This window comes from Notechis scutatus, chromosome 7 (genome assembly GCF_049901735.1).
Source record: "Notechis scutatus isolate UNSWTSFEM ecotype Mainland chromosome 7, rNotScu1.2, whole genome shotgun sequence".
Classification (NCBI taxonomy): Eukaryota; Metazoa; Chordata; class Lepidosauria; order Squamata; family Elapidae; genus Notechis; species Notechis scutatus.
In genome coordinates this window covers 23,209,579-23,230,767 of record NC_142015.1, presented here as the reverse complement: position 1 = coordinate 23,230,767, position 21,189 = coordinate 23,209,579, and the positions used below count along the sequence as shown (strand labels likewise).

Sequence of the window (21,189 nt, the reverse complement as noted above, 5' to 3'; positions counted from 1 at the left end):
CCTCACCTAGCCTCCTATGACTGTGGGGAGGCTACAACAGTCATAAGTGTGAAAAAGGGTCATAAGTCACTTTTTTCAGTGCCATTGTAACTTTGAATGGTCCCTCCACACAAGCAAAGTACCAGCAAAGGAGAGGGGAAAAACTCCAGAGAAGTTCCAGAGACAGGAAGTCTAATCCTGCCAAGAATGTAATAAGGGTTAACGGAGAGGCAGTTTCTGTAAGCAAGACCAGAATGTTTCCTTCCTGCCTTCCTTACAGGATTAGGCCAGTAATTTCTTCTAACAACCGGTTCTCCGAACTGCTTAGAATGTTAACAACTGGTTCTAGTGAATAGGTGCGAACTGGTAGAATCCCACCCCTGGTTTTATCCTCCAGTCCCCTAATCCTCTTTGTTGCTCTTCTCTGCACTCTTTCCACATCTACATCTTTTTTACATCGTGGCGACCAAAACTGGATGCAGTATTCCAAGTGTGGCCTTACCAAGGCATTATAAAAGTGGTATTAACACTTCACGTGATCTTGATTCCATCCCTCTGTTTATGCAGCCTAGAACCCTGTTGGCTTTTTTGGCTGCTGCAGCACACACTGCTGGCTCATATTTAAATGATTCTCCACTAGGACTCGGAGATCCCTCTCGCAGTCACCACTGTTGACCCAGGTACCACTTATACCGTACCTGTGCATTTTGTTTACCTGTTGCATTTTGACTTATTTGCCCTTCCTCGTGCCTGATTTAGTCTTGGTGAGGCCCTAATTATACAATAAAAAAGTTACAAAGAAATTATGGTGCAGACCAAACTATGACTTTGGATTCTGACATGCAATTGAAAACGTGTATCTGCCTTTTTAATTATTTAATAGCAAGGGATTTAATGTGAAAAAAACAAATTATTTTCAAACAAATGCATTTATTCATGATGTATGTATCATTTCTATGTTTTATGTTCTATTTGGCTGGCTTGGTCTACCTCACAGATTTTAATACAGTATAGCGCGGAAACAATGTTTTAATGTTTTTTTTAAATTTTAAAGTACATAATGGTGGCAAACTGCCATGGAAATTAGGAGATTATATATATATTTGCAGAGGTGGGAATTGGTTTGGCTGCCAGTTCCTTCTCAAGCTTTTCCGTTTGGCTGATGAAATTTTCTCCTGCATCAGGTTTCACTAACAGTTGCAACTGCCTCCTTGTGACTGTGTTTGTGTGGTTTTAAACCAACTTTCACACTTCGGGAGGAGGGAGGATACATGGCATTTGTGCATGCTCGTTTTATTTTTTTTTGAAAACAGTTTTATTAATTTTAACAACAAACAAAAAACACATAAAACATAAAAACATCATCTTTCCTTCATGAGTTTACAGACAGTGTATCGGTTGGTTTACCACTTTTTTTGTGTGCATCCATTTCATAGTCTCCATTGTAGTTATATTACATAATAGCTCATATTATCAATCAACAATTATATAGCCTGATATCATTATTAAACAACCATTTGACTATAATTTTATTAATTCGTTATTTTATTATTTCATTAATTAATCCAGTCGTTTTATTTTTAAAACTGCAATAGACTCTTTTTAAAAAAAAAAAAAAAACCAAAAAAATGCAAGTTGCGTCGCCGTGCATTTCCCAAAAGACCATTCTGTAAGAAAAAAAAAAGTTATTTGGTGCAGCAAGTCGTAGAGCAGGAGAGCCAGATATTTTATCTCTGCCTAGCAGCTTATAGAGCATCACGTGACCCTGAACAGACAGATACTCCCCCCCCTCCCTTACCCCTCCCCCTCTCCCTCCCCCATCACTCAAGGGCAGAGCAAGTCCTCCACGTTGTGAGAAGCCTGCTGGTAAATCGCTCACACTTGACTTCATTCTGGCGAACGCTCCCCCAACAGCTGCCTTCCTGTGATCAGTCCAGAGGTTGGGGAACCAGCCAAGTGGCAATGGGTGAAGTGGCAGATGCCACAGTTTCTGGGAACCTGTGTTCACCCTCTGACATCTTCTAGCTTTGTGGACCGTTTTGCATTGTGCCTCCCCCTCACCTTTTTCTAAAGGAGACCTTCTGCCCAGCCTTCATCCCTCCCTCCTTCCTCAAGATCAAGGTACTGTCTCCTTCTTGCGCCCTCTTGCTGCCTGGAAGATGCCTGTCTGCACGCGGCCCTTAAACTTAACCCTCTGGAGAGGGCTGTCAGCTCCGCGCTGATTTGGCTCGATGGGATGGAAGAGCATCGGTTTTCCAAGTGAGTCAGCAACCAGGAGATGGAGGGGAAGTGCCCGAGCGACCTGGTTTCCTCCAGCTCATCTGGACTTGCTTGAAGAAGAACCTGGCACAGTGAGATGGAAGAGTGGACCAAGATCCCTCCCCTTTTCCAAAGCGGCTTCCTCGTTTATTTTTTATTTTCCAGACTGCTCTGTGAATTAGTTTTGCTGACAATCAAACTCTCCCCGAGGCTCCTTGGAGAGGCAAGAGTGTGGAAAAAGACGGTTGGTGCCGAACACCAAAACACGATCAAGGAAGGACATCATGACGGGGATTGGAGGAACCTCTCAAGGTGAACTTTTCCTCATTTGGCTGCTCTCTGGTCCTGGATTTGATTCTGAACTTCCAACCCTTTTGGGGTTTTACTCCACAGTTCTTCTTTTGAACCCGTCTGCAACTCGGCCTTGGGTGTCTTTGAGACTCTCTTTTTGCAAATTTTAACCTGCGCCCGTCAACAGCATCACTAGCAACGCTCCCGAAACAAAACAAAAACCCCAAAGGCAGCTGTGTCTTTAACATTGATCCTTCAGTGAAAGAGGCAAAGAGTGAGCAGAGGGGAAAAAATAAATGGACAAGGCCAGTTTTCAGAAGCTGTTTTCTCTGCCTTGCACAGGGGGCTGAAATGTGAGTGGCTTTTTTTTTTTTTTTAAGTACTTCTCAAACTTCCAGAAAGAAAGAAAAAGAAAGAAAAAGAAAGAAGGAAGGAAGGAAGGAAGGAAAAAGAAAGAAAGAAAGAAAGAAAGAAAGAAAGAAAGAAAGAAAAAGAAAGAAGGAAAGTAAGTAAGGAGAGAAAGAAAGAGAAAGAAGGAAAGAAAAAATAGAAAGAAAGAAAAAAGAAAGAAGAAAGAAACATAAGAAAGAAAGAAAGAAAGAAAGAAAGAAAAATAGAAAGAAGAAAGAAAAGAAAGAAGAAACATAAGGAAAGAAAGAAATAAGAAAGAAAGAAAGAAAGACAGAAAGAAAGTAAGGAAAGAAAGAAAGAAAGAAAGAAAAGAAAGAAAGAAAAGAAAGAAAGAAAAAGAAAGAAGGAAAGTAAGTATGGAGATAAAGAAAGAAAGAAAGAAGGGAAAAAAGAAAGGAAAGAAAGAAGGAACATAAGGAAAGAAAGAAAATAGACAGAAAGAAAGTAAGGAAAGAAAGAAAGAAAGAGAAAGAAAGTAAGAAAGAAAAAAGAAAAAGAAAGAAAGAAAGAAAGAAAGAAAGAAAGAAAGAAAGAAAGAAAGAAAAGAAAGAAAAAGAAAGAAAGAAATAAAGAAAGAAAAAAGAAGGAAAGAAGGAAAGAAAGATATGAAAGAAGAAAAGAAAGAAGAAACATAAGGAAAGAAAGAAAGAAATAGAAAAGAAAGGAAAGAAGAAAGAAGAAAGAAAGTAAGTAAGGAAAGAAAGAAAGAAAAAGAAAGAAAGAAAAGGAGAAAGAAAGAAAGAAAGAAAAAGAAAGAAAGAAAGAAAGAAAAAGAAGAAAAGAAAGTAAGGAAAGTAAGGAAGGAAAGAAAGAAAGAAAAAGAAAGAAAGAAGGAATGTAAGGAAAGAAAGAGAAAGAAAAAGAAAGAAGGAATGTAAGGAAAGTAAGTAAGGAAAGAAAGAAAGAGGGAAGGAAGGAAAAAAAGAAAGAAAGAAAGAAAGAAAGAAAGAAAGAAAGAAAGAAAGAAAGAAAGAAAGAAAGAAAGAAAGAAAGAAAAACCAGCAGTTTAGATCTGGCTGGGAAACCTTGCCTAGGAGGTGCGATCCAAGCTGTCTTTTGGATTTAAGAGGTTCTTTTCATTTTTTCTTGTCTGGGGGTGTGTTTGTTGTGCTCCTGAGTGGGTAGAAGGTTCCAGTTGCTCTTGTTTTGCAAAGGCAAGGCAAGAAGCTTTGCACTTTTCACCACTGAGAACTTGGCACCCCTCTGCTTGCCTTCTGCTCATGGTGGTCCTCCTCCTCCTCCTCCTCCTCCTCCTCCTCCTCCTCCTCCCTCCTCCTCCTCCTCCTCCTCCTCTCCCATCCCATCTTTGCTTTCTGATCAGCCAGAAGCGTGTTGGGTGGTAACATGGCAGCATGTGCAACCTCACTACATCATGCGCTCTAACAAGGTCAGTCTTTCCCATCACCAGCAGTTCTCTTCTCCTTTGCATCGGCCTCCGGCTTTTCCCCTCTTCTCCTTGCCTACTATCTACACCCCCCCAAGAGCATTGTGCCACATCTGCAAATTTTTATTTCCTTGGTCAGATTTATTGGCTGCCCGTCTTTCCAACGAGTAGGGTAAGATCTCCTCTTCCTTGGCTCTGGATGAACCTTTGCTGCTGTGTCCCTTCTTCTGTCTCTTGAATTTTTTTTTTTTTGAACGATTTCTCTCTCCTGCATTATTTGTCTCTCAGAATAATTGCAGGTCCAGCTAGAAATGGATGTTTTCTCTGTGGAGTGCTTAGTGCTGGCATTTTCTTGGTTGCTGCTAGCCCTGATGATGTTGCCTAGTTGGGTAATGAAATGTCCGGGAGAAAACAACCAAGCTCAGAGAACACCGGGCACTCCAAAATTCAACCCTGACTTACAAATATTCTCTTCTGTTGAATTTCTCTTTTTTAAATGGTGGATATTTTTTTTTTTGCCTTTTTGGATAGGATAACCCACCTCAGTGGGCTCTAACCAAAGTGTCTCACAAAATAATGGAATCCAGCTAGACTTTATTATTTGACAGAGGGGGCTTGTGTACCAGATGACTGACTAACTCTTTCTTTCTTTCTTTCTTTCTTCTTTCTTTCTTTCTTTCTTTCTTTCTTTCTTTCTTTCTTTCTTTCTTTCTTTCTTTCTTTCTTTCTTTCTTTCTTTCTTTCCTTCCTCTTCTTTCTTCCCCCTTCCTTCCTTCCGTCTTTCCTATTCTCCCTCACTTCTTTCTCTGCCTCTTTCTTTCTTTCTCTCTTCCTTTCTTTCTCTCTGTCTTTCTCTTTCTTTCCTTTCTCTGTCTTTTCTTTCCTTCCTTCCTCCCTTCCTCCCTCTCTCCCTCCTTTGTCTCTCCCTCTTTCTTTCTGTCCCTCTGTCTTTTCCTCCCTCCCTCCCTCTCTCCTTTCTCTTTCTGTCTTTCACTTGCATTTCTTTCTGTCCCTGTCTTTTCCTTCCTTCCTTCCTTCCCCCCTCCCTCCCTCTCTCCTTTCTCTTTCTGTCTCTGTCACTCTCTTTCTTTCTGTCCCATTGTCTTTTCCTTCCTTCCTTCCTTCCTTCCTTCCTTCCTTCCTTCCTTCCTTCCTTCCTTCCTTCCTTCCCTTCCTTCCTTCCTTCTCCCTCCCTCCCTCCCTCCCTCTTCTTCCTTCCTTCCTTCCTTCCCCTCCCTCCCTCTCTCCTTTCTCTTTCTGCCTCTGTCACTCTCTTTCTTTCTGTCCCACTGTCTTTTCCTTCCTTCCTTCCTTCCTCCCTCCCCTCCCTCCCTCCCTCCCTCTCTCCCTCCTTTGTCTATCCCTTTCTTTCTGTCCCTGTCTTTTCCTTCCTTCCTCCCTCCCTCCTTTCTCTTTCTTTCTTTCACTCGCATTTCTTTCTGTCCCTGTCTTTTCCTTCCTTCCTTCCCCCTCCCTCCCTCCCTCTCTCCTTTCTCTTTCTGTCTCTATCACTCTCTTTCTTTCTGTCCCACTGTTCTTTTCCTTCCTTCCTTCCTTCCTTCCTTCCTTCCTTCCTTCCTTCCTCCCTCCCTCCCTCCCTCCCTCCCTCCCTCAGGGACGAGTACATCTGTAGTTGACAGTAGAGTAACCCAGTGACAACAGAACATAGAATGTAGGTTTGATTAATAGGGCTGGGAAAAACAGGCCTCACCTGGCCCAGGGCTCTGTTTTGAGCACCAGAGGTGAGACAATTCTGCCTCAGGGCTTCACACCAAGTCTCTGAAGTGATGTGTCTATCAGGGCTTTGAAGCTGTGCTGCTTTACCTCTGCCAGTGGCTTCTGAGTATATCATGCCCAGTGAACCATTGAATGATGAGAGAATGGATCCCCAAGATACCCCCAAATCAAGGGAAGGCAGCTTTCTGTTCAAAATATCAGGGTTGCCTGTTTGCTTTTCAAATAATAGAAACACCAAGGCTGAAGTTGACCGACTTCAGCTAAGATACATTGGTTTTGTTCTGTAGTGGTTTTCTTTTGGACTTCTACATTCATTTCCAGTTCTTGTCCTTAGCAGTAATTCTCCTCCTACCAATATGGCTTTCCCCTCTTCTTATATCTCCCCTCTTCTTCTGCTTACAAATGTTTTTAACTAAGTACCTTGGCTTTGTAGGGAAAGGTCTGACAAGGTGAGGCACCTCTGTTTAATTATGTGCCTTTCATAATTCCATAATGTTGTCCAGGCTTTTATTTAACCAGGTTATGACTGGATAAGTGGCCCCAAAAAAAGTGATGGTGTATGAGCTAGGCCTTCTCTGTTGGGTGTCACCTCTTATCCATGGCCAAGTAGGTTGGGAGGATGAGAACGATCATCCAATGGCCATCAAATTGAGGAAGGCCAGTTTAGTGTTGGAAGAAATATCCATCTGGTTCAGTTCCAAGCTGGGAGAAAGGCACTGAAGACAAAATGGAGGCTGGAGGCTGATTAGAAAGATGGTTTAATGATGAAGTAGAAGCACCAAGCATGTTTGATTCTGGGCAGCTGAGCACATGGAGTTGAAAGTGGGGGGTATTTATACCTTCTCTTGGGCTTTGCACTTGAGCGTCCTGTTCCTGTGCAAGAACATGTATTCTATTGGCTGTTGTCAGACACCCATGGGGCCATATAGGGGTCATGTTTGTCTGAGCTAAAGTTTGGTTAAAGTTTCTGAGGATGATGCAATGAAGGTGCATTGGGCAATTCCTACTGTGGCTGAGAGCTAATCCTACCTTTGTTGGATCTTGGCTGAGGGTATTTACTTATGAATAGAGCTATCTATCTTTTTATCTCTTAAGTGCTGACATCTGCTGTGGGCTATTAAGGAAGGTGGGGGCTGCTTTTTCAAGAGCATGTTTCTCCATTTCTCATCCGGGGAAATATAATATTCTGCCTTTTTAATATTTCTCAACATATTTCATTGTTCCAGGAGAGGGGTGGGTGCTAACTTTCTACTCGAGGCTCTAGAACTCTATGCAATGGACCAAGTATAATTGCAAGCTGTTGCAGGTTCTTATTGAGGCTGTAAGATTCTGCACACTCATCAAGTCACTCAAAAGATGCATCATTTGGAAGGATCAGAATATCTGTGGTGGGGAGGAGCCTTTGCATCGTGATAATGCTCAAGGACAATTTCATACTCCTCCAGGAACGGAGCCAGTTATGGCTCTTCATTATGCTTGCATGATTCAAGCCTTCCCAAACACATTTGTGCCCGGTGCACATTTGCAAAGTGTCTGGCAAACACTTCGAAATGTTAGGCGGGAAGTCCTACCTTTCTCTGAACTTAGAAGATACTTCTGATTTCAGATACAGGTACTACTCGATTTACAACGTGGTGGGATTCAATTTTTTTTACTACCAGTTCTGAGGGCATGGCTTGGTGAGCATGGCGTGGCTTGATGGGTGTGGCAGGGGAAAGATATATTGCAAAATCCCCATTCCCTCCCCACCCCACTAACCTGCTTTCCAGCTCCGTTCTCCTGTGCAGGGCAATAAAAGAAGATCCAGCCGATCAGCTGGGACTCAACAGCAGGCAGAGAATAAATAGGGTTGGCAAGGCCAGTCAGAGTTGGGATTTGCCGGTTCTCCAAACTACTCAAAATTTCCGCTACCGGTTCTCCAGAACTGGTCAGAACCGGCTGAATGCCACCTCTGGTACAACCATTGCTGAGCCTGAAGTTCTGTTGCTAAGCGAGATCTTTGAGTTTTGCACCAAGCCACGCCCACCATGCCACCAAGCCACACCCACAGAACACCACGCCCAACCCATGCCCACAGCTGATTGGCTGGGTCTCCTTTGATTGCCCTGCACAGGAGAACGGAGCTGTAAAGCAGGTTAGTGGGGAAGGAAGGGGGATTTTACAGTAACCTTCCCCTGCCATGCCCACCAAGCCATGCCCACCAAGGCACACCCACAGAACCGGTAGTAAAAAAAAATTGAATCCCACCACTGGAACTGTTGTAAGTTGAGGACTTACTTGCATTTTGTTAAGAAGTATTGTTGCTTCCCTGGGACTATATCTGTCCAGCTCAACAAATGGGAAAATAATCATGTTAGAGAAGACGTTATTGTCATCAGAATCAAATTTTCCCCACTTACGTTGGTCAATTCCCCCTTCAAGCTGAGGAAATTTGAAGTTCTGCAATTCTCCAGCATAAAGCCAACTCGGATAGAAATATTTGAAATATTTGACTTTTGGGACCATCATGTGAATCAATTCGGAGAAGCAATAAACACTGGCAGGCTAGCAACCCAAGTTGTGAATGATCTTTTAGCTGATATTTTAAGCGAACGTAGGTGGTAATGCTGATTGGAGTCTCTGTTATAATACGGTAGTAAAAGGGAAGTAAAGTTTGAATCCCTCCCTCGTTTTTTCAGCGCTTTATTGTCCAAAATTGGGAATTTTAAACTTTGAAACTAACGGGAGCCAAGGATGGATTGTTCCTAAATAGAGTTAACCGGGAATTGGGGGGGAAAAATGGACGTGTATACTTATCTAACTCTGTATCTGGAAGTATTTATAACTCATTGCATTATTTTTAGGATTTGGGTGTCCTATTTCCCGAGTCTTATGGGAACCTCAAACTGTGCCACCTCTGATTTGAATCTGTTTCCAGTAAATTTATCTGTTGACTCTTTTGGGGTAAAGATGTAGTGGAGATAGAGAGATAGAGATAGAGATAGATAGATAGATAGATAGATAGATAGATAGATAGATAGATAGATAGATAGATAGAGAGAGAGAGATAAATAGAGAGAGCTTTTTCTGAGAATTCTACACGAGGCATGTGAGATTTTCTCAAGAAACCCTCACACCAAATCAAGATGCATCTTGCAGATGTTCTTCAGGGCCAAACGTAGAGGATAATAACACCGAGTGTTATTTATGGCTCCAGATCGTTGCAGCTAAGTGCTCCTGCCTCATCCTTTCTCATCAGAAAAGCCTGCTTTGTAATTACCCTGTTCCCCCCCCAAAATAAGACCTACCCTGAAAGTAAGCCTTAGCTTGATTTTTATACATCTGCCCAATAAAAGCCCTACACCCCCAAAATAAGCCTATAATTGCTGTTTTCATATAACACAGCATGTCCAAATGTTCTGTCTAGAGGCTAAATTGGAACTGGAGGCTAAAACACATAAAGAATGATTGCTGGAATTGGGTATGTCTGGTTTAATGTAAATAAGGATTAGGGGGGACATGATAGCAGTCTTCCAATATCCCAGGGGCTGCCCCAAAGAAGAGGGAGTCAAGCTATTCTCCAAAGCACCTGAGGGCAGGACAAGAAGCAATAGGTGGAAACTAATCAAGGAGAGAAGCAACATAGAACTAAGGAGAAATTTCCTGATAGATAAACAATTAATCAGTGGAATGACTTGCCTTCAGAAATTGTGGGTGCTCCAACACTGGAAGTTTTAAAGAAGAAATTAGATAACCATTTTTCTGAACGGTGTCAGGCTTGTTGCCTAAGCAGGGGGTTGGACTAGAAGACCTCCAAGGTCCCTTCCAACTCTGTCATTCTGTTATTCGTAATGGCCTGGCTTATACGACAAGCTAAAATGACGGCTACATTCTTACAACTGGCAAAGGAATTGGGAATTTGCAAATCCCTAAACCCCTTTTTGGTCTAATCGACAAAGTTGTGGGCATCTGACCCAGGGCCGTGAAGAAAAGCAACCTTCTGTCTGAACCATGCCTATGATCTAGATCAGGGGTCTCCAACCTTGGCAACTTTACGACTTGTGGACTTCAACTCCTAGAATTCCTCAGCCAGTATGTCCATTCCTGGTCCATTCTAGGAGTTGAAGTCCGCAAAGTCGTAAAGTTGTCAAGGTTGGAGATCCCTGATCTAGATCTTGAGAAAAGGAACTTGCAAAATTTGGCACCCTTCAATGTTTCAGGGAAGAAAAAAAAAAAGAACCCCAGGTTGTAGAAAAACCTGAATTGAGGGGGTGTGTTTGGCTAAGCCAGAGGTTTTTTTGAGAAGAGAAAAACAAAAGAAGGAAGGGGGAAAAATGTAGAAAACAGGCCAGCTGTTTTATGTTTGCAGGAGAAAACTAAAGCACAGTTGAAAGTGTTCAAAGTGCAGCTGGCCATTTCAACACCAACATACCCACAAACACACTTTAAGAGTTGTTGTTTTTTCGCTCTCTGGGTTTTGTTTTGAAGCGTTAACCTCCTCCATTTCTGGAGCCCGGCTCTCTGTGAGCATCCTCTCCTTGGGGCTGCTGGAAAGTAGGGCAGGAAGGGGAACTGCAAAAGCCACCAACCATGGAGAGATGCTGAATCCCCTGCTGGGCAGAGAAAAAAAAAACCAAAAACAAACCCAGGGATGATGACTAGGGCTGGGAGAAGTCACGTTGGCTCCACCAATGAGAGGCTTGGGCTGGCTGGCAAAGGCGGGGCTTCTGCTGCAGTGACCCTCCTCCTCCTTCTCCAAGATTTTGGTGTTTTTTTTTTTAAAAAAAAACCAACAACAACCTGAAAGGATGACTTGATCTTTTCAGTGGCCAGGGGCAAGGCTGGTGGAAGGGAAGGACCAGTTAAGTAGTGGGGTTTTTTGGTGGAAGGGGGTGGAGGGGGAGGTGTGTTGGGTTTTCTTCCCTCCCCTTGGCAGTATGGATGATAAAACTTCCTCCTCCTCCTTTCTGCTCCGAGTCCCATTTTAAAAGCATCTTTGAGTTATGGTTATCTTTTCCTTCTGTGTTCTCCTGCACCGTTGTGACTTTTCTCATGACCCTCCCTCCCTCCTTCCTTTCTTACCTCCCACTGTCCCTTCTTTCCTTCCTTCTCCCTCCCTCCCTCCCTGCCTACCTTTTCTTCCTTCCTTCTCCCTTCCTCCTTCTTTCCTCCCTTCCTTTTCCCTCCCTTCTTCCCTCCCTCTGTCCCTTCTTTCCTTCCTTCTCCCTCCCTCCCTCCCTGCCTACCTTTTCTTCCTTCCTTCTCCCTTCCTCCCTTCTTTCCTCCCTTCCTTTTCCCTCCCTTCTTCCCTCCCTCTGTCCCTTCTTTCCTTCCTTCTCCCTCCCTCGTTTCTTACCTCCCTCCCTGCCTCCCTTTTCTTCTTTCCTTCCTTCTCCCTCACTCCCTTCTTTTCTTCCTTCCTTCTCCCTCCCTTCTTCCCTCCCTCTGTCCCTTCTTTCCTTCCTTCTCTCTCCCTCCCTGCCTACCTTTTCTTCCTTCCTTCTCCCTCCCTTCTTTTCTTCCTTCTCCCTCCCTCCCTTTCCCCCTTTCTTTTCCCTCCCTCCCTTTGTCCCTTCCTTCTTTTCTTCCTTCTCCTTCCCTGCCTTTCTCTCCTTTCCTCCCTTCCTTCTCCCCCCCTCCCTTGTTTCCTTCTCCCCCCCTCCCTTCTTGGCTTCCTATCTACAAAGTCACCCTCTCACCTTCCCCCTCCCTGTTCCTCCTCTTGATTCTGGAGCATTTCCATCCCTAAGCCGTTGGTATTGATCTCTCTCCCTTTCCTAAGAAGGCAAAAGATTCTTCCGTTTCCAAAAAGCCCCGTGGGTGGAGAAGTTGAGACAAAAAGGAGGAGATGCTTCCTCTCTGGCATGTTAGAACTTTCCTCCCCTGCCCCCACCAAGGAAGCCCTGAGAAACATCTGTTTGCAGCTGGAACAGCGTCTCTCATGAGGCTCAGCCGCTGATCTTAGGAACCTCTGCTTCTTCCTGGCTCCCTTTAGCTCATGCAAGGCTTCCTTCCCATGCCTCCTCTTCCCCCTGAATGACCAAATGGGTTGCTACTCCTCCCCCCTCTTCCTCCTCCCTCCCCTCCTCCTTTTCCTTGTCCTCTTCCCTTCCTCCTCCTCCTCCTCCTCCTCCTCCTCCTCCTCCTCCTCCTCCTCCTCCTCCTCCTCCTCCTCCTCCTCCTCCTCTTCCTCTTCCCTTCCTTCTCCCCCTCTCCCTCCAACTCTTTATCCCTCTGCACAACTCTTGTGTCTTATCCTTAACTGCCACCTCACCTCACCTCATGTTTTATTTTCCCTTCTTTTCCTCCCTTTTCTCCTTCCCCCGCTCCTGGTTGGCTGATAGGCCAAGCTGAAAGTATGGAGACATCCGATGGGGCGACAGCAAAGGTAGGATGGAAATGCTGCCGTCCTTGTGCGTAAGTGGCTTCCCTCGGCAAGTTCTTCCTTTTCTTGCATTTCTGAACTCTCCCCTCCTGTCTCATCTCCCGCCTTCCCTCCCCCACTCACCCCCAAAAATATTCTTCGGGGACCAGAAAGTGTGCCATTCCAAACTCGGAGAACTCTTCGCTCCCAGAAAGGCAGGAGGAAGGTCTTCCTGTCCCTCTCTTACTCCTCCAAGTTCTCCCTACTTGTACATATTTCCCCTGGGGCAGGAGTCGGCAACCCGCAGCTCTGGAGCCGCATGTGGCTCTTTCCTCCCTCTGCTGTGGCTCCCTGTCGCTCAAAATATGTGTCACAACCGCCAATGTGCGACACCCGCCGGCACATGATTTATTGAGCTTTTCACAGGCCAACCATGGGTAAATCCAAGAAAAGCTTCAGAAGAAAAAAAGAACATTTAATTCCAACTACATGGGCTAGTTTTGTGACTGCTCAGGAAATAGTCAGGCATGGGAAGGGTTTCTGTGGTTCCCGGTGTTTTATTTTCTGTGGGAAACGGGTCCACATGGCTCTTTTGAGTGTTTAAGGTTACCGACCCCTGCCTTGGGGGTACCAGAGAGGTCTTCTTCTGCAGAGGTGGTATTCAGCAGGTTCTGACCAGTTCTGGAGAACCAATAGCAGAAATTTGGAGTAGTTTGGAGAAGCAGCAAATACCGCCTCTGACTGGCCCCGCCCCCATCTCTTCTCTGCCTCCCATTGAGTCCCAGCTGATCGGCTGGGTCTTCTTTGGTTGTCCTGCACAGGAGAACGGAGCTGGAAAGCAGGTTAGTGGGGTGGGGAGGGAATGAGGATTTTGCAGTAACCTTCCCCTGCCATGCCCACCAAACCACGCCCGCAGAACTGGTAGTAAAAAATTTTGAATCCCACCACTGTTCTTCTGAGACAGAAAGAGAGAGAGAGAGCAGGAGGAAAGAAGAGAAAGGGAGAGAGACAAGAGAGAGCGGAGAGGGGGAGGGAGAGAGGGAGGGAGAGGAAGGAAGAGAAAGAGAGGGAGGGAGAGAAAGGGAGAGAGAGACAGAGAGAGGGAGAAAGGGAGAGAGAGGGAGGGAAGAAGAGAAAGGGAGAGAGACAAGAGAGGAGAAAGGGAGAGACAAAGGGAGGAAGGGAGAGAAAGGGAGACACAGAGAGAGGGAGAAAGGGAGGGAGGGAGGGAGGGAGAGGAAGGAAGAGAAGCACACACACACACACACAGAGAAAGAGAATTCTATGTATGCTGAACAGTCTTTGTAGATATGGGATCAAATTCCACCCACTTTGACTTGTTCACAGTTGCATCACCTAAGAAACCCCTGGCCTCACCTCTTCTCTTCAGCCCAGGTGAGCTCTGAGTCTTCAGAAGAAGTTGTTTGAAGTCCCACAGGTGATCTTGCGTGGGTGATGGTGGGACGCCTTCAAAGCAACCACAGAGAACTCAACTGCTTAACCTGAATCAGGTTAAGAAAGAAAGAAAGGAAAAAGAAAGAGGAAGGAAGGAAGAAAGAAAGGGTGAATGAGAGAAAGGGAGAATGAGAGAAAGAAAGAAAGAAAGAAAGAAAGAAAGAAAGAAAGAAAGAAAGAAAGAAGAGAGGGAAGAAGGAAGAAAGGAAGGAAAGAAGAAAAAAGAAAGGAGAGAGGGAAGAAGAAAGAAAGAAAGAAAGAAAGAAAGAAAGAAGAAAGAAAGAAAGAAAGAAAGAAAGAAAGAAAGAAAGAAAGAAAGAAAGAAAGAAAGAAAGAAAAAGAAAGAAAGGAAGAAAGAAGAAAGAGGAAGGAAGGAAGAAAGAAAGGGAGAATGCGAGAAGGAGAATGAGAGAAAGAAAAAGAAAAAAAAAAGAAAGAAGGCAGAAAGAAAGAGAGAATGAGAGAAAGGGAGAATGAGAGAAAGAAAGAAAGAAAGAAAGGAGAGAGGGAAGAAGGAAGAAAGGAAGGAAGAAAAAGAAAGTAGAGAGGGAAGAAGAGAGAAAGAAAGAAAGAAAGAAAGAAAGAAAGAAAGAAAGAAAGAAAGAAAGAAAGAAAGAAAGAAAGAAAGAAAGAAAGAAAGAAGAAAGAGGAAGGAAGGAAGAAAGAAAGGAGAATGAGAGAAAGAAAGAAAGAAAGAAAGATAGAACGAAAGAAAAAGAAAGGAAGGAAGAAAGAAAGGGAGAATGAGAGAAAGGGAGAATGAGAGAAAGAAAGAAAGAAAGAAGAAAGGAGAGAGGGAAGAAGGAAGAAAGGAAGGAAGGAAGAAAAAAGAAAGTAGAGAGGGAAGAAGAAAGAAAGAAAGAAAGAAAGAAAGAAAGAAAGAAAGAAAGAAAGAAAGAAAGAAAGAAAGAGGAAGGAAGGAAGGGAGAATGAGAGAAAGGGAGAACGAGAGAAAGAAAGAAAGAAAGAAAGAAAGAAAGAAAGAAAGGAAAGAAAGAAAGAAAGAAAGAAAGAAAGAAAGAAAGAAAGAAAGAAAGAAAGAAAGAGAAATTTCCTAATAGTTTTAGAACAATTAATCAGTGAAACAACTTGCTCCCAGGAGTTGTGAATGCTCCAACACAGGAAGTTTTTAAGAAGAGACTGGACAGCCACTTGTCTGAAATGGTATAGGGCTTCCTGCCTGAGCAAGGGGTGGGACTAGAAGACCTCTAAGGTCCCTTCCGACTCTATTCTTTTACTTTTACATTTATTTAACCCTTTCTGAAGCCAGTTAAAATAAGAGCTGCCTTTGCAACCCCTGGTGATGGATTCCATCAATTGGAAGTAGGTTCTTTCTCCTCGCGCGGCTGGAAGGAAGGGACCCCGAGGGGCTGAGCGGGTTCTGAGTTAGGGGGGATCTGAAGGGGAGGGGAGGATCTCTGGGAGATGCAAAACAGTAAGAGGGGATCAACCTACTATTTTCCCTCAGCATTTGAAGGCAGGACAAGAAGCAACGGATGGAAACTAACCAAGGAAAGGACCCACTTAGAATGAAGGAATTAATTTCCTGACAGTTAGAACAATTGCTTCCACGGATTATCCCCAGAAGTTGTGGGTTGCTCCATCACTGGAGGTTTTCAAGAAAAGATAGGAGATCCATTTGTCTGAAATGGTTTAAGGTTCCTTGCTTGAGCCGGGGTTGGACTAGATCATCTCTAAAGGTCCCTTCCAACTCTGTTATTTTACCTCCTCCCCCATCTTAAAAAAAATAAAATAAATGGCAGTCCAATCTCTTCTTGAAAGTCATCACTAGAGACTTTCAAGAAGAGATTGGGCTGCCGTTTGTCAGAAATGGTGTAGGGTCTTCCGCTTGGGCAGGGAAGGGGGTTGGACTAGATGACCTACAAGATCCCTTCCAACTCTGATGATCTGTTATCTGTAATACTTTCTGGACTTTTCCCCACTGGGCCATTTCTTCAAGGACAATCTTAAAAGTGACTTTTAAGCGGCTTCTCCGAGGATTTTTTTTTAAAACAAAACAAAACACATCATCGTAACGACGCCCCCCACCCCAATTTCTCTGAATTATTCATTCCAGGAAAGGCTACCCCCAGCTGGGGGAGTGGGGGACGAGGAGACGGGGTGGCAACTAGCGGCAAGCCAAGGTTGGGGAGGAGGACCCTTTTTCGGAGCACGTGCTTGCAGCCGAGTTACTAAGGGTTTATTTATTGAATTATTAAAGCCCCCCCACCCTTCTCCTTCCAAGAAGAGGAGCGGTGGGGGCCCCCGAGATGGGGAACCACACCTCCGAGAATGGGACTCAGGATCCGGAGCAAAATGCTTTTCACTCCCCTTTCCAGCCTTTTCCCCACGCAGGGTCTTCAGCGCCCAGGCGTCCCCCCCTTTCGACCCCCGACCCTCCCCTCCCATTTTGGCAAGGAAACTCCAGCCTCTCGCCCCACCTTCTCCCCCGCGCCCCCAAGGAAAACATCGCAGCCGGGCCCGAGGGTGGGGGAAAAAGCGCCGCCTGCGTCCCGATCCAAGCCGGCAAGCCTGGGGCCGAGCGCGGTCGGGCGGGCGCGCCAGGACGCAGCCCAATCCCGAGCGCATCCGGCGCGCATCTCCGGGCTCCAACCATTGCCGGCTAGGTTGCGCGCGTTCTCTCTTTCTCATTTTCTCTCTCATTTTTTTTCTCTCTCTCTCTGTCTCATCCCCCCTCTCTTTTTCATTCTCTCATTTTCTCTCTCTCTTCATTCTCTCCCATTTTCTCTCTCTTTTTCATTCTCTCATTTTTTCTTTCATTCTCTCATTTTCTCTCTCTCTCTTTCTCATTCCCCCCTCTCTTTTTCATTCTCTCATTTTCTCTCTCTCTCTTTCATCCTCTCATTTTTCCTTTCATTCTCTCATTTTCATTCTCTCTCTCTTTCTCATTCTCTCTCGTTCTCTCTCTCTCATTCTCTCTCACTTTTCATTTTCTCTCTCTCATTCTCATTTTCTATCTCATTCTCTCATTTTCTCTATCTCTAATTCTCTCTCTCTCTCTCATTCTCTCTCCCTCTTTCTTTCTTTCTCATTCTCTATCTCGTTCTTGCTCTCTCATTTTCTCTCTCTCATTCTTTCATTCTCTCTCTCTCTCTCTCTCTCTCACTCCCTGCCTCCCTCCCTCCCTCTCTTTCTTTCTTTCTTTCTTTCTTTCTTTCTTTCTTTCTTTCTTTCTTTCTTTCTTTCCCATTCTCTCTTTTTCATTCTTTATCTCATTCCCTCCCCCTCATTCCCTCTCCCTCTCTCGCTTCCTCCCCTCCCTCCCCGCCCGCTTTGGATCCCGGAATTGCCGTGCGCGCGCGCCCGCCGGTCCCCGGACGGCCGCCGGCCTGGCAAGAGCAGTTCGGGCGGAGGCTGAGCCAGCGAGGCGGCGGCGGCGTCCCTCCCTTCGGCGGGGGCCAGTGCGGCTCGGCCTCTCTTCATGGCCGGCTGGCGCCGGCTGCTGCCACTCCGGTTGGCTGCCTCGGCCGGGCGCCTTTAAAGGGCGGGCAGAGGGCTGGCCGGCCGGCCGGCCGGGTGAGTGGGCAGGCCAGCCGCGCTGCTCCGGGGCGCCCCGAGGAAGAAGAAGAAGAAGGAGAAGAAGGAGAAGAGGAGGAGGAGGAGAAGGTTGGGTAGCCCGACCAAGCGGCGTCCCGCGGGAGCTCGGCGCGGCCCCCGCCATGGCATGATCTCCGCCGCCTCCTCCTCGCTGGCCTGCCCGGGCTGCCCGCGCTCTGCCAAGCCCGTGCCCGGCCGCCGTCCACGCCTGCGCCCCAGCGGCCTCTCCTGGCCCGGCTCCACCGGCTCCTCCAGCCGCGGCGGGGTTGCGCGCATCTGCGGCGGCGGCGGCGGCGGGGGGAAGAGCGGCAACGGCAGCCTCCGCTTGCCCGGCCTGGTCCACTATGTCTTGGGAGCCGCTCCGCCGGAGGCATCCGGGGCTGGCCAAGGAGCCGGGCAGCGCCTGCTCGTGACGGTCCTGATGAAAGGCTTCAAGCTCGCCTGGTAAAGCCAGAGGGGAAGGGGAGGGAGGGGAAGGGAGGGTGGGGAGGGGTCGCCTCCCCCCCCACCGCATTAGTCCCGACCCTGCAGGGTGTAGAGGGTGGGGGGGAAGGAGAGGGAGGGAGGGAGGGAGGGAGGATGGAGGAGAGCTTCACCGCAGTGTGGGGAGATGCTCCCGGGCGGAGGGAGGCAGGGAGGAAGGAGGATGTTGGGAGAAGGGGAGCCCGCAACGTTGGGCATGGATGCTCCGCCGGCTGGGCGAAGTCTGCGTAAGGGATGCTGGCGCAGTGGCGCGCCTCGCCTCCCTCCCTCCCTCTCTCTCCCCCTCTTCCTCCTCCTCCTCCTCCTCTTGAAGCCTTGTCTTGCTGCTTGCCACACCTCTCATGTGTCCCTCCCCCTCCCCGACCATCGCCCTTCCACCCCATCCCTTTGGAAAGAGGTTGGGGGGAGGTTGCTAGCCAGGTTAAAAGCCAGACTCTGCCGCCTTCCGACCCTCCCCGCCCCGGAGAAAAGTTGCCCCATTTGCTGATGCGCCTTCTTCTTGCCCCCCACCACCCCGCTTTACTCCTCGGAAGCCTTGCACAGATAGATGCCCTTCCTTGGACCCGTCCCAAGGCTGCGCTGGAGAGGAGGACGAGCTTCCCCCGTCTCGCGCGGCACGTTCGGTGGGTTGCGCTTTGGAGTGGTGGACGTCGGGGTTGGGCTGGGGGCAAAGGCTGGGTTGCGCCGGATTGTGCGGGGTGAGAGGAGCAACTGACCAAGTGGCTTTATGTTGATCTCTCTCGACGTTGTGCTTGGGAAAGCTTTTTCTTTTTTTAGAAAGAGAAAGAAAGAAAGAAAGAAAGAAAGAAAGAAAGAAAGAAAGAAAGGGAGAATTAAAAAAAACACTTCATAATTGCTCTTCTGGGTCCCTTGACGTTTTTCCCCCCTCCTGCTTGCATAAGTTTGGAGAATTCAGATAGTCCCCCTCCCCCAAAGAAATCCTGATATGATATAATGTAATAATTTCCCAGATTGCTTCAGAACCAGACATGTCTTCAGTCTCTCTCCATCCACATTTTCTGAGTCTGCCCCAAATTCCATTGGCATGTTGCAAAAAAGACGAGTGGGTGACCCTTGGCAGGCATTGCGTAAACACCCAGTTGTTGCAAGTTACTGCTTGGGTTGGTTTGTGCTTCTGTCGTGAAGGGGTACAAGGACAGCCACCCTTTGGGGGGGGTGGAATTAAATACATAAATACGGATTTTCTTAGCCCGTTAAACATGCCCCAGGTGTTAATCAGAATATTATACGGTCTGGGATAAGTGGTATAGCTGGTTAGACAATAGAAATAAGAATTAAAAGTATATATGGATGTATTTATGCAGATATGTGAAAATGTTGTAAAGAATGCACGAGAGATTTGTAATTGTGGAAAAGTACAATAAAACTTTTTTAAAAAAGCACTTGTGCCCTATGGTGCCCCCATCTTCTTATTATACAAGTCCTGATTTAGAGGATGGCACCGTTTGCATCTCTGCCCTTATCAATGGAAAACCCCAAAATGCATCGGGCTCCAAGAGGAGTTGGTTGAGAGGAAAGGACTAAGTAAAATGCAATAAGTGTTGCCTATTTGTGTCCATGAATTAGAAGGCGGTGGAGTGAGATACTTCTATCATAGGAGGCAGAGATTTGAAAAAGAAAGAAAGAAAGAAAGAAAGAAGAAAGAAAGAAAGAAAGAAAGAAAGAAAGAAAGAAAGAAAGAAAGAAAGAAAGAAAGAAAGAAAGAAAGAAAGAAAGAAAGAAAGAAAGAAAGAAAGAAAGAAAGAAAGAAAGAAAGAAAGAAAAAGAAAGAAAGACAGACTGTGCCATGTTGTTAAAATTTACTCCAGAGTGTTATTTGCATATATCTTTTCTGTTTTATATGAAAAGGCCATTGAAAGAGCCAAAGGGGTTTCTTCTCTTTGGAAGCCCAGTTGGAAACTTTCCATCTTGTAATGGACTTTGTGGCAAGGTTGAGATTTACTGGGCCTCTCGAATTAGTGACCTATAGAATTAGACTTTTATGCCTTTGTTAGAGGTAGATGCCCTGATGATGTACTCAGCGAGAAGAATAAAATGCAGGCGTTTTTGGAATGTGTCCTGATACAACTTTTTCGGGGTGAACAAGGGATGCTTTGAAAACACACATGAACACCCATATACAGAGACACATGGACATACACACGCATGCAGGGATAGACAGACAGAAGGACTTGAATGAATGAAGCATTAGATACCGCTCGGGAATCGGGGGGAAAAAACAACCTCTGGATAAACAAGACTTTTATTACACACCCCAAGTGTGTTTTGCATCGGGCTTGGAACCTTGTTCATTAAAAAAAAAAAAAAGCACTTATTTATATAATAGCCTCATTTGCTCACATCCAAACCTGTATTGAAAGGGATTAGGATTGTAGAACAGTTGGGATTTAATTCCCCGGATCAGGGGGCTTGAGACGGAGACTGGAGAGAAATGGTACATGCATGCAGAATTTAGGGGATTTCTGGTCAAAGGGAGAAAGAGAGAAAAGAAGAACAATTTTTGCATCTGCTTGACAAGGACTCTGATCGAAGAATGCTAGAGGGCACTGTGTTACTACTTAAGCCTCTTCACAGCACATTTTTTGGGGGGGTCTTGTGTGTCTCCCCTTCCCCACAATCTTTCTAGAACTAGAATTCCAAAACTTATATTTCAGTTTTATGGGTTAAGTTTCACCTTTTTCTGACTCTGATTTTCCCTTTTCACAAAGACAATGTCCTGATTAAATATCCAGCATATTGAAGGATACAACCAGCCCTCTCTCTGGTTGGTGGCAGGAGGGTGAAGAGTGGTTGAGTTCAACCAGGATGTTCTTGGAAAGCTCCATTGAAATAGGCCCATCTTCGCTTTTGGGGATCTCTTGAGAATTTGGGGATGGCAAAAAGAGGAAAAGTGTGTGTGTGTGAGAGAGAGAGGGGGAAAAGAGGGAGGGAAGGAGAGAGAGAGGGAAACAGAAAGAGAGAGGGAAAGAGAGGGAGAAAGAGAAGGAGGGAGAGGGAGAGGGAGGGAAAGAGAGAGGGAGGGAAACAGAAAGAGTGAGGGGAAGAGAGAGGGAGAGGAAAAGGGGAGAGGGAGGGAAAGAGGGAGAGGGAAACAGAGAAAGAGAGAGAAAAGAGAGGGGGGAGAGAGAGGGAGAGAGACGAAGAGAGGGAGAGAGAAGAAGAAAGAGGGAGAGAGAGAGGGAGGGAAGGATGGAGGGAAAGGAGAGAGACAGGGAAACAGAGAAATAGAGACGGGGAAAGAGATGGGAGAAAGAGAGAAGGGGAAGAG

General features: G+C 45.9%; 1 protein-coding gene across 12 annotated transcripts in view; it reads left to right on the top strand.

The window, feature by feature from the left end:
* GRAMD1B (GRAM domain containing 1B) overlaps positions 1-21,189 on the top strand; it is a 130,319-nt gene that overhangs the window by 35,163 nt on the left and 73,967 nt on the right. The window contains exon 1 of one of the 12 annotated variants that reach the window (XM_087970133.1): positions 2,686-2,882. The exons of 8 other annotated variants lie outside the window; for them this stretch is intronic. Coding sequence is in view for 2 of the 4 variants with exons in the window: in XM_087970127.1 (XP_087826253.1) it covers positions 17,545-17,861 (317 nt within the window). In the remaining 2 variants the exon portion in view is untranslated. Of the gene's footprint in view, positions 1-2,685; positions 2,883-3,899; positions 4,010-12,407; positions 12,429-17,220; positions 17,862-21,189 lie in introns of those variants that run through there. 3 more of the 12 variants (XM_087970132.1, XM_087970131.1, XM_087970127.1) reach the window with 3 other exon arrangements.